The sequence below is a fragment of the Cherax quadricarinatus genome, chromosome 7, assembly GCF_038502225.1.
Source record: "Cherax quadricarinatus isolate ZL_2023a chromosome 7, ASM3850222v1, whole genome shotgun sequence".
NCBI classification, from domain to species: Eukaryota; Metazoa; Arthropoda; class Malacostraca; order Decapoda; family Parastacidae; genus Cherax; species Cherax quadricarinatus.
Genome location: NC_091298.1, coordinates 51,960,963 through 51,976,315, shown reverse-complemented (window position 1 = coordinate 51,976,315; position 15,353 = coordinate 51,960,963). Strand labels below are relative to the sequence as shown.

The 15,353-nt window shown below is 45.6% G+C and overlaps 2 protein-coding genes across 6 annotated transcripts in view; one reads left to right on the top strand and one right to left on the bottom strand.

Moving 5' to 3' along the window:
- The window catches only part of LOC138852359 (uncharacterized), a 192,686-nt gene that overhangs the window by 135,409 nt on the left and 41,924 nt on the right, over positions 1-15,353 (top strand). For 2 of the 5 annotated variants that reach the window (XM_070082436.1, XM_070082435.1), the window contains exon 8: positions 4,652-4,835. The exons of the other annotated variants lie outside the window; for them this stretch is intronic. In XM_070082436.1, the coding sequence (XP_069938537.1) occupies positions 4,652-4,820 (169 nt within the window). In that variant the 3' untranslated portion in view covers positions 4,821-4,835. Of the gene's footprint in view, positions 1-4,651; positions 4,836-15,353 lie in introns of those variants that run through there. 5 annotated transcript variants of the gene reach the window in all.
- Positions 1-15,353, bottom strand: part of LOC128689452 (uncharacterized) — a 76,156-nt gene that overhangs the window by 25,260 nt on the left and 35,543 nt on the right. The window lies entirely within an intron of this gene.

Here is a 15,353-nt window from a genome sequence, read left to right as displayed (position 1 = left end):
GGCACGTACTGGCAGCATGACGGCACGTGCTGGTAGCATGACGGCACGTACTGGTAGCATGACGGCACGTACTGGTAGCATGACGGCACGTACTGGCAGCATGACGGCACGTGCTGCCAGCATGATGGCATGTACTGGTAGCATGACGGCACGTTCTGGTAGCACGACGGCACGTACTCGTAGCATGGCACGTACTGGTAGCATGACGGCACGTACTGGTAGCATGATGGCATGTACTGGTAGCATGATGGCACGTACTGGTAGCATGACGGCACGTACTGGCAGCATGACGGCACGTACTGGTATGACGGCACGTACTGGCAGCATGACGACACGTACTGGTAGCATGACGGCACGTACTGGTAGCATGACGGCACGTACTGGCATGACGACACGTACTGGCAGCATGACGGCACGTACTGGCAGCATGACGGCACGTACTGGTAGCATGGCACGTACTGGCAGCATGACGGCACGTACTGGTAGCATGACGGCACGTACTGGTAGCATGACGGTACGTACTGGTAGCATGACGGCACGTACTGGCAGCATGATGGCACGTACTGACAGCATGATGGCACGTACTGGTAGCACGACGGCACGTACTGGTAGCACGACGGCACGTACTGGTAGCACGACGGCACGTACTGGCAGCATGATGGCACGTACTGGTATGACGGCACGTACTGGTAGCATGTCGGCACGTACTGGTAGCATGACGGCACGTACTGGTAGCATGACGGCACGTACTGGTAGCATGACGGCACGTACTGGCAGCATGACGGCACGTACTGGTAGCATGACGGCACGTACTGGCAGCATGACGGCACGTACTGGCAGCATGACGGCACGTACTGGCAGCATGACGGCACGTACTGGCAGCATGACGGCACGTACTGGCAGCATGACGGCACGTACTGGCAGCATGACGGCACGTACTGGCAGCATGACGGCACGTATTGGTAGCATGACGGCACGTACTGGCAGCATGACGGCACATACTGGTAGCATGACGGCACGTACTGGTAGCATGACGGCACGTGCTGGTAGCATGACGGTACGTACTGGCAGCATGACGGCACGTACTGGTAGCATGACGGCACGTACTGGCAGCATGACGGCACGTACTGGTAGCATGACGGCACGTACTGGTAGCATGACGGCACGTGCTGGTAGCATGACGGCACGTACTGGCAGCATGACGGCACGTACTGGTAGCATGACGGCACGTACTGGTAGCATGACGGCACGTGCTGGTAGCATGACGGCACGTACTGGTAGCATGTCGGCACGTGCTGGTAGCATGACGGCACGTACTGGTAGCATGTCGGCACGTACTGGCAGCATGACGGCACGTATTGGCATCATGACGGCACGTACTGGCAGCATGACGGCACGTACTGGTAGCATGACGGCACGTACTGGCAGCATGACGGCACGTACTGGTAGCATGACGGCACGTACTGGTAGCATGACGGCACGTACTGGTAGCATGACGGCACGTACTGGTAGCATGACGGCACGTGCTGGTAGCATGACGGTACGTACTGGCAGCATGACGGCACGTACTGGTAGCATGACGGCACGTACTGGCAGCATGACGGCACGTACTGGTAGCATGACGGCACGTACTGGTAGCACGACGGCACGTACTGGTAGCATGACGGCACGTACTGGTAGCACGACGGCACGTACTGGTAGCATGACGGCACTTACTGGTAGCATGACGGCACGTGCTGGTAGCATGACGGCACGTACTGGTAGCATGTCGGCACGTGCTGGTAGCATGACGGCACGTACTGGTAGCATGTCGGCACGTACTGGCAGCATGACGGCACGTATTGGCAGCATGACGGCACGTAATGGCAGCATGACGGCACGTACTGGTAGCATGACGGCACGTACTGGTAGCATGACGGCACGTGCTGGTAGCATGACGGCACGTACTGGTAGCATGTCGGCACGTGCTGGTAGCATGACGGCACGTACTGGTAGCATGTCGGCACGTACTGGCAGCATGACGGCACGTATTGGCAGCATGACGGCACGTACTGGTAGCATGACGGCACGTACTGGTAGCATGACGGCACGTACTGGTAGCATGACGGCACGTACTGGCAGCATGACGGCACGTACTGGCAGCATGACGGCACGTACTGGCAGCATGACGGCACGTACTGGTAGCATGACGGCACGTACTGGCAGCATGACGGCACGTACTGGCAGCATGACGGCACGTACTGGCAGCATGACGGCACGTACTGGTAGCATGACGGCACGTACTGGCAGCATGACGGCACGTACTGGCAGCATGACGGCACGTACTGGTAGCATGACGGCACGTACTGGTAGCATGACGGCACGTACTGGCAGCATGACGGCACGTACTGGTAGCATGACGGCACGTACTGGTAGCATGACGGCACGTACTGGCAGCATGACGGCACGTACTGGCAGCATGACGGCACGTACTGGTAGCATGACGGCACGTACTGGTAGCATGACGGCACGTGCTGGTAGCATGACAGCACGTACTGGCAGCATGACGGCACGTTCTGGCAGCATGACGCCCCTTCCAGTAGCATGTCGGCACGTACTGGCAGCATGACGGCACGTACTGGCAGCATGACGGCACGTATTGGCACTACGACACTCCCTACTGATAAAACTATGCTAACCCGAATATCTGACGATGTAAAATAATGTAATATACCTTATCTTTATGATCAAAAAAATACATTTGGTAATAGAAAATATTTGAGATATTCCAAAAGTTACTTCATAAAAATATTGAAACACACTTTGTTGTACGTTCGTTGTGAAAAATCCTTTGAATCTAATCATTAATAATGGTGCACTAGTAAGAAATATGCCACAGTCTTACTTCCGAGAAAATGGAGTAAACGCGCGGGAAGCTGATTACCCGAGGAAAAAAAACATAACACACAGTGCATACATATAAAAGTGGATATTTGTACAGACATTGACACGCACAAACATAAACTTACACATGCATATTTTTATAGTGGAATTTTGTGACCAACCTCCACTATTCCTTTTGCATGCATTGAGGTATAGGAAGCTGGGTTTATGGAAGACGGAGATACCCTTCTAGGATCATTGAGGTATAGAAGACCAGGTTTATGGAATACGGGGATACACTTCTAGGATCGCTGACGTATAGGAGACTGAGTTTATGGAACACGGAGATACGCTTCTAGGATCATTGAGGTATAGGAGACCGGGTTTATGGAATACGGGGATACGCTTCTAGGATCGCTGACGTATAGGAGACTGGGTTTATGGAATACGGGGATACGCTTCTAAGATCATTGAGGTATAGAAGACCAGGTTTATGGAATGCGGGGATACGCTTCTAGGAACATTGAGGTATAGGAGACCAGGTTTATGGAATACGGGGATACGCTTCTAGGATCATTGAGGTATAGGAGGCTGCAGGTGTTACCGTCACAAAGGTACACACCTGCACAACACTGGAGGTGTTACCGTCAAGGAGGTGCACACCTGCACAATAATACAGGTGTTACCGTAACAGAGGTACACACCTGCACAACACTGGAGGTGTTACCGTCACAGAGGTACACACCTGCACAACACTGGAGGTGTTACCGTCAAGGAGGTGCACACCTGCACAATAATACAGGTGTTACCGTCACAGAGGTACACACCTGCACAACACTGGAGGTGTTACCGTCACAGAGGTACACACCTGCACAACACTGGAGGTGTTACCGTCACAGAGGTACACACCTGCACAACACTGGAGGTGTTACCGTCACAGAGGTACACACCTGCACAACACTGCAGGTGCACGTGACAACACATCGTGCACGAGAAACCTTGAAGAAGCAAAGTCACAAATTCATTATCATTATCCTGGCGTGAGTGAGGACAAATAACGATCGTACATGACATGGGAGCATTATGGCCGCTCAGGATTCATTGTATAATGTTGTATATCTTGCCTGCTCTGTGCTCAGGGATACGTGTCGATCGTTGTCTTCAGTTATATTAATGAGTCACGCACGCACGAGCCTGTGTATGTACACCCCCCTCCCCAATAGGTATACAAGCCCCCTTGCCATATATCAACCCCGTCCCCATACATATACCAACCCCCTCCATGTATATGCCACCTCGCTATCACCCCCTCCCCTGTACTTCAGACAGAGTTCCCCCGCACACGTCAAGGTCTTTCCAACACGGAGTAACTCGTACAGTCACCTACTCCCAGTTCCTATTCATTTACACGAGAATGTCATTATGAGATTATTATCTAAGAACCGGGTACATACACCTGCTAGCAGGTGTGTACCTGTGCTTTCCTCCTGGTCATCTGATACTGTTGTTCTGTTCGCCTGAATGCCATGTCTGACCACACTGAACTTTTAGTCTAGCATTTTAACATATGCCAGGTAATTATTTTCTCAGATTGATTTCGGTAAAATTGAACCTAATTTGAAATTAATTGTGCTTGTGTAAACATTTTTTACTGGGGTATGTTTTATTAAATGGTAGGTTTTTATTGGGGGGTTTGTTTTAGCTTGTGTGAATGGCTAGGCTGCGTGCAGTTCTAAATGGTTTATTGAATGACATTTTTATCTGTACGCTCCTGGTTAAATCGTTACAGTATTGGGCCTGGTATGTACAAGGACCACGGTTCGAGTCCCCCGCCCCGTATTTTGTGCCGGGCTGTGGTTCATAAGTTGGACGAATGGCGGCGGGTACCAGCAGCCAGACTGATCACGCCAGGAAGCCGGGTCAGAGACCAGGAACTTTGTCGAGCCGTAACGGCTTGACAAAACCCCTGGAAACTTGAATGTTGCCACAGTAAAAGGTATTAGTTGCGTATGTGTCCGTTTACCTAACATACTGTTGGTAAATCCACCAACATTATTACATGAAAAAGATGACAATAGACCGCTAAGAATATTTACAAAGATAAATCATGACAAAGAGGAGTTGCTAAAGAGAGGTAGACAAACAAACTGGAAGATATTAGGATAAACAAATTCAACATTCAAAAGTGGAATGCGTCATAATAAAGGACTTGATAATCATTACTAAGAGGTTAAATGAGGATATAAGTAAAGCAGATTTATTTAAGCAGAGAAGCAGTGTCTTTCCCAGCTATCATTAGTACGATAAACACTCTTATAAATATTTTCTATACTAATATTGGAGTTCACACTTAGTAAAATTTTAAATGAGATAAATGTAGATTTGGTGAAACTGGTTTGTGATACCGACAACTTGTAGGTGAAATACAGACTTTTTTTTTTTTTTAATAAATGTCTAGATCAGTACATGAATGGGTCAGTACGTGAATCTCTTTTACCTACAAATAATAAAAATCCTTGTGGATTTAGCGCTTAGCTTTGTAATAATAATGACACAAGTAATAAAATTAACCAGCCCAACTACGCTGGTAAAACTATAATCACACATAAAAACGCTTAGAACAATGGCTGTTTACCCAGGCACCCCCTCCTTCCATTAACCTACTGACCTGGTATCTGAGACATCTTAGTAAGCACTCTTCACCAAACACTGTTGCTGGCTATTCTCAGCCAGCAGCCGCTCTCAGTGTGTTGACGGACAACCTCCCGCAGGACCAGTCAGTGTTGATGCTCAGATCAACATTGTATAGCGGGGGGGGGGGGGGTCAAGGTCATTAGGCTACACTGCTGGAGAATCGGGATCAAGGATTCGTTGCCTGTTTTGCAAATGGTCTGGCTCTAGACTCTAGAAAGTCTAAGAGTCTAGATCATCAAGATGGTAATCTAGATTCCTGAGGAAAGAGCCTGACGGGTGAGAGCTTAATGGTCGTATTTAAATTAGTTTTGCGCAGCTTATTTGTAACTACATTATTTTATTCTTATTGCTTAATATAATGGCTTTATATACATGGCTTACAATTATCATTATTATTATTTAATATTATCTAAGCAGGTTTTTTTATTTTGCGCTAAAACAGTTCTAGTTACTTAAGTTAGTAAAATTTAAGATAATATATACGAGCTTAATTTACTTAACCTATCTTAATATTTGCATAACTTTCGTTACTTGTTTTCTCTGAGCAGGGGAGGAGGCAATTTTCAGGGAGGTACTCACCAGTATGTTCTTGCAGGAGTCGAGTTCGAGCTCCAGACCCCTCCCCCTCTTTCTCAGCATGGTGCTTGATCGGATTCACTCCCTCGTAACCTCGTGAGCCCTGTTGTACCTGCTCTTAAAACCATGTATGGAATCTGTTTCTGTCAGTATAGCTACTGAATTCCCCATACTTATACTTGTGTAGTATATTGTAGATCGTATCATCCATGTATATATTTAGGCTCCCTTTCGGTAGGCTCAGTGCCCGGGGAGAGTCATCCACTCCACCGAGTTTGTTCATTCCTCCAGTAAGAAAGATCCGATCCCATGTGGTCTGGTGTGATTCGATTCCTGCTCCAGGAAGATCTTATTCTGACTGTGAAGCCACCAGCACCCATTAAGTGATTTTGTCATGAGTCAAGAATTACTGTATCGAACAGCCGAGTTGGGAACTCCAAGCAGAAGAGTATACCAGTTAGTAATTCCACAGTCACTAGTGAATGTAGCTGTATCTGTTGTAGATACTTGTTCAGATCGCCCTCAGTCAAGGTATATGTTAGCCATTGCAGAAGAATTCGATCCACCCGAAGATGATAACCATTCTGCATATGTAAATCTTACCCTCGCAGAGTTGGGTTTAAATGTACATAGTCTGTATAATTAGATGTTCAAGATGAATGAAGTTGTCAACTGTATGTTTTGTTATTAGCTGATCAGTTTTTTTTCAGAATTTTTTTTTTTTTTGTGTTCACGTTCCCTCCGAATTCTGAGAATTTAACAGTACTGATCTGTGCACGCCAGATCTGCCTTTGCTGTTAATTACTTTCACCCTTGTAAATATATATTTATTCTTCCTCAGAATCCGTAGAGTGCATGAATACAGATCGATCGATCAATTCCATCCTTTATTATACCATGATTTGTTCTTATAATTCGTAATGCATTATGTTAACACCCATTACGTTAACATCCATTACGACACCATCCATTAGTTCTAAGTTACATATGTCTTTTGCGATTGTATAGAATCAGCCCAGAGCTACCTGCCTGTTCAGCGTATAGCATAGTATTGTATGTCGAGACGACATACGTAACATGACCGAGCTGTCAGTATAGCTACTGAATTCCCCATACTTATACTTGTGTAGTATATTGTAGATCGTATCATCCATGTATATACTATTTAGACTCCCTTTCAGTAGGCTCAGTGACTAGCATGTGTGACGTCATGTGATGCCGTGAGCGCTGCGCGCTCGTCCTCTCTCTCAGTTCCCGTTAGACCTACCAAGCAGCAACAGGCAGGCTGGGTCTTCCCCTTCTCACACCCTGCTAATATGTGTTAACATCCAACGACTGTTTAACTCCAACCATCAAATCTCCACGAACCCTCACAACACTTCCACCACTTCTTCATTGAGATCTTTCCATTTCCCCAAAACTCTGAGACTGAAGAAATACCTCCTGACATCCCTGTGGTTCATCTGTGCCTTTAAATTCCAGATGTGTCCCCCGAATACCTTCTTTCACGCTTCTCAAACAGCTTTTCCCTGCATACCCTGTCAATTCCTCTTGAATATTTTGTAGGTCGCTATTATGTCTCACCTGGTTCTTGTGTCTTGTGTGCTCCCTTGTCGTTAAACTCAATTCTGCTTCTGCACTTTTTCCAGTTTAATAACATGCTTTTTTTCAAGTGCTGTGTACTCCAAGATGAGCCTGACATGCTGTATGTTGTATAAAGAGGCCAAGAGTGTCTCTTTTTTTTGAGATTCCTGAAGACCACTCGTAGATTTGCCAAACGAGCATTGGCTGCAGAGGTTCTTCGCTTGATGAGTCTCTTGAGATATGCTCGGCACCTTGCTCACCTCTAGGTCTTCTTTAGTGAAGTCTGCAGGGGTCTGTTCCCCGATTCTATCTATACTCAGTTTGTGGTCGTCTTACGGCTTTACCAGTTTTCATAACTTGCATTTACTGAAGTTCAGTTTCAGTAGTCATTTATCTGACCAGTCCTGCAGTTTATACAGGTCCATTTGTTGCATGTCTTTGTTCCCATGTGTTTTTATTCTCTTCATTAAGTCTGTATCATCAATCATCATCAAACATAGATATATCTGAAGAATAAGACACTTGTGCAGCATTAGGGAATCTTTATTATTGCACAAGTATCTCATTCTTCAACTTGTCCGTTTTCTAAATTACACCACGTAGATGCATCTGACTCAGTCTCTTCTGGTATGTCATTCACATATAAGAGAAACAGTATTGGTCTTAATACCGAACCATGCGGAACCTCACTTGTTACACGTTCTCATTTGCCGGGAGGCAGAGAAGAACCTCATACCCAAAAGACACATGAGACTGGGGCAAAAACTTGAGGTGCAGGCAGGAATAGCGAGGAACGTACTGAGGTGGATCAAAGAGTACCTCAGAGGAAGGAGGTAGTGGCTGTCTGGAAGGAGAGGTCAGAAAGATGTTTGTTAATGATTTTCCAGATGGGGTTGAGTCATAATTATCCATATCTGCTGATGATGTAAAATTGATGAGAAAATTAAAAACAGACGTGGACAGGGAAAGCTGCAAATGGATCTAAAGAAGCCGCAAGATTGGTCAGATAAGCGATTGCTTGAATTAACGTCAGCAAATGCAAGGTCATGAAGGTTGGGGAAGGGGACAGAAGACCAAACACGGTGTATAATCTCAGAGAACGGAGGATGCAGATCTCACTCTTAAGAGAAAGACCAAGGGGTGAGTATAGCGTCTCTTTCATTTCACCAGAGGCTCACATGAACCAAAGAATTTCTGCAGCCAATGCTCGTCTAAGAGCGGCCTTCAAAAAAAAAAAAAAAAAAAAAAAAAGAAGTCTTTCCGCACACTATATGCAACATACGTCGGGTCCGTCTTGGAGTACGGACCACCAGTATGGAACCCACATTTAAGAAAACGTTAAGAAACTGGAGAACGTGCAGAGGTATGCAGCAAGGCTTATTCCTGAGTTAAAAAGCATGAACTGTGAGGAGAGGCAAATGACATTGAATCTAACGACATTAAAGGATAGAAAAACCAGGAGAGATATAATAGCATATAGAATTGATAGGATAGACAGGGAAAGGCTGTCTGAGAAGCGAGAAACGGGAACACAGAGCACAGCTAGTATCAACACAGATGAGTGACAGGGATGTCAGGAAGTATTTATTTAATTTCGGGGTGGTGGGAAAGTGGAATGATCTCTATGAAGCAATGGAGGCAGGCTCCATACATGGCGGGAAGTTGAGGCGGGACCAGGAGCACCCACATATAGAACATAAGAACATAAGAAAGGAGGAACACTGCAGCAGGCCTGTTGGCCCATACTAGGCAGGTCCTTTACAATTCATCCCACTAACAAACATTTGACCAACCCAATTTTCAATGCTACCCATGAAATAAGCTCTGATGTGCAGTCCCACTCAAATCCAACCCCTCCCACTCATGTACTTATCCAACCTAAATTTGAAACTACTCAAAGTCCTAGCCTCAATAACCCAACTAGGTAGACTGTTCCACTCATCAACTACCCTATTTCCAAACCAATACTTTCCTATGTCCTTTCTAAATCTAAACTTATCTAATTTAAATCCATTACTGCGGGTTCTCTCTTGAAGAGATATCCTCAAGACCTTGTTAATATCCCCTTTATTAATACCTGCCTTCCACTTATACACTTCGATCAGGTCTCCCCTCATTCTTCGTCTAACAAGTGAATGTAACTTAAGAGTCTTCAATCTTTCATCATAAGGAAGATTTCTAATGCTATGTATTAATTTAGTCATCCTACGCTGAATGTTTTCTAACGAATTTATGTCCATTCTGTAATATGGAGACCAGAATTGAGCTGCATAATCTAGGTGAGGCCTTACTAATGATGTATAAAGCTGCAGTATGACCTCTGGATTTCTGTTGCTTACACTTCTTGATATAAATCCCAGTAATCTATTTGCCTTATTACGTACGCTTAGGCATTGCTGTCTTGGTTTAAGGTTGCTGCTTACCATAACCCCCAAGTCCTTTTCGCAATCTGTATGGCTAAGTTCTACATTATTTAACTTATAAGTGCTAGGGTTATGGACACTCCCGAGCTTCAGAACCTTGCATTTATCTACATTGAACTGCATCTGCCACTTTTCTGACCAAGAGTAGAGTTTGTCTAAATCCTCCTGAAGTTCCCTAACATCTACGTTTGAATCAATTATCCTACCTGTCTTCGTGTCATCGGCGAATTTGCTCATATCACTAGTAATTCCTTCATCAAGATCATTGATATATATTATAAAGAACAACGGGCCCAAGACTGATCCCTGTGGAACGCCACTTGTTACTGATCCCCACTCGGATTTAACCCCATTTATGGACACTCTCTGCTTCCTGTCTGTGAGCCATGATTTGATCCACGAGAGCACCCTTCCCCCAATGCCATGAGCTGCTACTTTCTTCAACAGTCTTTGGTGCGGAACTCTATCAAATGCCTTACTAAAATCTAAGTAAATAATATCAAATTCTTTATCGTGGTCAACAGCCTCAAAAGCTTTACTGAAGAAAGTTAATAAATTAGTTAGACAAGACCGGCCTCTTGTGAATCCATGCTGAGTATCATTAATCAAGCTATGCTTATCGAGATGGCTTCTTATAATCTCAGCTATAATTGACTCTAGTAATTTGCCTACAATTGAGGTCAGGCTTATTGGGCGGTAATTTGACGGTAACGACTTGTCCCCTGTTTTAAAAATAGGAATTACATTAGCCATCTTCCACATATCAGACACTACACCTGTTTGAAGAGATAAATTAAAAATATTAGTTAATGGTTCACAGACTTCCATTTTGCATTCCTTAAGAACCCTTGAAAAAACCTCATCAGGACCCGGTGACTTATTTTGCTTCAGTCGGTCTATCTGCTTCACAACCATTTCACTAGTGACTGTGATGTTACATAATTTATCTTCTGGCCCACTGTAAAAATTAATTACCGGAATATTATTAGTGTCTTCCTGTGTAAAAACCGAGAGAAAATAATTATTTAAAATGGAGCACATTTCATTCTCTTTGTCAGTAAGATGCCCATAGTTATTTTTAAGGGGACCTATCTTATCTCTGACTTTTGTTCTATATACCTGGAAAAAACTTTTTGGGTTAGTTTTAGAATCCCTAGCAACTTTAATTTCATAGTCCCTTTTAGCTTTTCTTATCCCCTTTTTAATGTCCCTCTTAATGTCAATATACTGATTCATAAGATGACCCTCGCCTCTTTTGATACGCCTATAAATTCCTTTCTTATGCCCTAGTAGATATTTAAGCCTATTATTCATCCATTTTGGGTCATTTCTATTTGATCTAATTTCTTTATAAGGGATAAACGTTCTTTGAGCAGCATGTATTGTGTTCAGAAAACTTTCATATTGATAGCTCTCTTCGTTACCCCAGTCAACAGATGATAAGTGTTCTCTAAGCCCATCGTAATCTGCTAAGCGAAAATCTGGGACTGTTACTGAGTTATCCCTACTATCATACTTCCATTCAATGCTAAATGTAATTGATTTGTGGTCGCTAGCACCCAGTTCCTCTGAAACTTCTAAATTATTAACAAGGGATTCGTTGTTTGCCAGAACTAAGTCAAGCAGGTTATTACCCTTGTAGGTTCTGTCACAAACTGCTTCAAAAAACAATCCTGAACTACTTCTAAGAAGTCGTATGATTCTAAATTCCCAGTCAAGAAATTCCAATCAATATGACTAAAGTTAAAGTCTCCTAGAATTACTACATTATTGTGCCTTGTGGCCCTAACAGTTTCCTCCCATAGTAGTCTCCCCTGGTCCCTATCTAAATTTGGGGGACGGTATATCACACCTAAAATTAATTTTTCATGCCCCTCTGAAAATTCTATCCAAACAGACTCTGTATGTGTTACTTCAGACTTAATACCCGTTTTTATGCAACAGTTCAAGCGATCTCTGACATACAATGCCACCCCACCCCCCTTTCCGACACTTCTATCTACTTGGAATAATTTAAAACCCTGGATGTGACATTCTGCAGGCATGTCCCGACTTTTTGAATTAAACCCCTCTTCAAGGGGGGCTCCTTGGCGTGGTGAAGAGGCTCTTGGTCTGAGGAATTAGCCCTGTCGGTCTTCTTCCTCAGACCGAACCTAATTACCCCCCATTCTCCCCTCCCCTATCCCATCCTCCCCATCCTCCCCTTTTTCCATTCCTCCTCCTCCTCCTCACCCCTCCCTTTTGCCCTTCCTCTTTTTAGCCTTCGTGATTTCTCCCACAGGCGCGCTAGTTCCTAGGTAGGGGAAAGGACACCGGGGTCGATCCCATTCCGTTGAGGTTTCTTGGCGGTGGCGTAGTTTGCCGTGGAATCTGGATTGCCTAGGGATGTCCCGATCCCTCTCCGGTATCCCGGAGTAGCTTTGGGTGTCTTTTGGGCGACGGGTGTATCTCTGGAAGCCACCTTTCGGATTCCGGGGGTGGTGGCTGAAGGAGGTATGCTTTGTGGCGGATATCCGGCCGCCCTCTCTTTTGTCCACCGAGGTAGCTCGGCAGATGTGAGGTTGCTATCCCGGATTGCTGGTTTACTGGCATGAAGGGTAGGGTATGGCACGGGTTCCATGCTGCATCTGCGCTACTAGCGGTGTCGAGTCCTCTTGGGCGCGGAGGGAGATTTCCGGCCCTTTCATTCCTCCTGGGAACTATTCCTCCCCGCTCCCCCCTTTTTTTATTCTTTTTTTTGTTTTTATTTTCTTTTCTTCTTTCTTTTTTTTTCTTAAAAACAAAAAGCAAAGGAGTAACCTAACCATGGCAGCCCTAGTCCATGAAACCACTACCCCCGGGCCCCTTCTTGATACCGCACCCCATTCTGACCCTGCCTTGTGTTTAGACCACTCTTCGGACACTCCTGATGCCCCTGTACCTCTTGCTGGTGCTGTTTCCTCACCCGCTTCAGGTACCGGGGCTTCGACTGACTCCTTCGATTTGTCTGAACTCCGCTCTCCTTTGACTATGCTTCCGGCTTCTCCCTCTACGGTACGGCAATTTTCGAATCGCCCACCCATTTCATGCCGGACCAACTCCGGTCCTACTCCTAAACGCCAACGTCAATCTCCTGATGATGCTCCGTCGTTACCTTCCCATTCTACTCGGAAACGACCGACACGTCAAGCACTCCCTCTCCACGCTCAATTTCGGACCACACAATGGACTAAATTCTTTACTTTAAGACCAACTTCTTCTTCTGCCTACCTTTCTGACCATAGTATTGCCAAAGCGCTCCTGCGTCATGTTGGCAGAGATATTTCATTTCACGCTCTCAAGAGCGGTACGCGCATCGTCACTGTCCAGAATGCTACCCAAGCTCATGATCTTTCTCTCCTTTCGAATATCGATACTACTCCTATCACTATTGAAAAACATCTTTCTCTCAATTCTTGTAGTGGTACTGTCATTCTGCCCCATACCATAGTCCAACAGAATTTCCAGTCATGTGGCAATGACATTTTTGAACAGCTGGAACTCCAGGATCTCCCAATCCTCAAAGTAGACACTTATGTCCTTCCTGCCCGGGGGCGGAGACGTTACCCTTGCAATGTGGCTCGTTTAACTTTTGACAGCCGAGAACTCCCGTCCTCTGTATATGTCGCGGGACATCGGTTACAAGTTCGAAAGGTGATACCTACACCGCAACAATGTAGAAATTGCTGGCGTTTTGGTCACCCAGCGAAATATTGCAGATCTATGGCCGAATGCCCAGTCTGTGGTGCCGACAACCATTCTAATACATCTTGCAGTCAACCTCCATCTTGCCTTAATTGTAATGAAGCTCACCCTTCGTACTCCCGCCGTTGCCAGGTCTACTTAAATGAACGTGAAATCCGTTGCCTCAAAGAGGCAGAAGGTCTCCCTTATGCTATGGCAGTTACTCATCTCCGCCTCCAAGGGAGACTACCCCGTGTTTCTTATTCTCGTGTTTCCAAACATCCCCCCACTTCTGGGGTCCCATCTTCTGCAGCCTCCTCTGTTGTTACCCCTCCCATAGCCATTACGGCATCTAATCCTTTTGCTGTCCTTGGCTCTGACGTCCCGACTACAACTCAGTCTGTTCTCGCATCTTCGCGTCCTTCCTCACAAGCCCCAGTATCGACAAGACCTCGTACGACACCTAATACCAATCGCCCCTCTACTCAGAAGTCCAAAAAATCCACATTGCTCAAATCTTCTTTGCCCCTTCCTTCCCTTCTTCCACCTCCACACGTTACCTTTCCAGTCTCTGTACCTAGTTCTTCCCCTCTCTCTGGCTCTATTACAAGTGTGGAGATTCACCCTCCTCCTCGTACTATGCCTTCCACCCCCGTCCCCTCCCAAGTTTCTCCCTCTTCTGTCACCTCCCAGGTTTCTACCTCTTCTGTCCCCCCCCACACTTCATCTCCAGTCCCTTACACTTTTCCCTCCCCCTCTACTTTGGTACAGTCCATTACTGTCCCAATCTTTACTCACCCTCCTCCTCCTATCTCCAATATGGTTTCCCATACATCTTTGAATTCAGAAACACTTGAAGCCATTTCAGAATATATTGCAGAGACTAAACCTTCAATGGACACTGATTCACTTCCTGTTCCTTCTCTTCCCTCTCCTCCATCTTCACAACCCCATTCTTCGCAACGCTCCGTTCCTTCGCTACTTGAACATCTTCCAATGCCACCACACGTTGACTTTTCTAACCCCTCTAGTCCGTAGGTGCCTTTACCTACAGATTCCTGATATTTTCTTCATCTCCAATCATGGCCTATTTACAGTGGAATATCCGCGGCCTCAGGGGTAATCGGGGTGAGCTTCAGATGTTGCTTTCCAGGTTTTCCCCTGTTGGTGCTTGCTTACAAGAACCAAAATTACACTCGGCTGTTTTCCAACCTATCTCAGGCTATAATTTATTGTATTCTTCGGATCCTTTCTCAGATGGGACCTTTAATGAAAGTGCCCTTCTTCTACGCAATGATATTCTGTACTGTCAACTATTTGTCCATACCTCGCTGCATTACACTGCAGCCCGTATCCACTTGAATAAGTGGTTTACAATATGTTCTTTATATCTCTCTCCTTCTCGAGCATTTTCTATCCCAGACTTTGCCTTTCTTGTTTCATCCTTACCACCACCACTTCTGTTACTTGGTGATTTTAATGCCCACCATTTCCTCTGGGGGGGGTCTCATT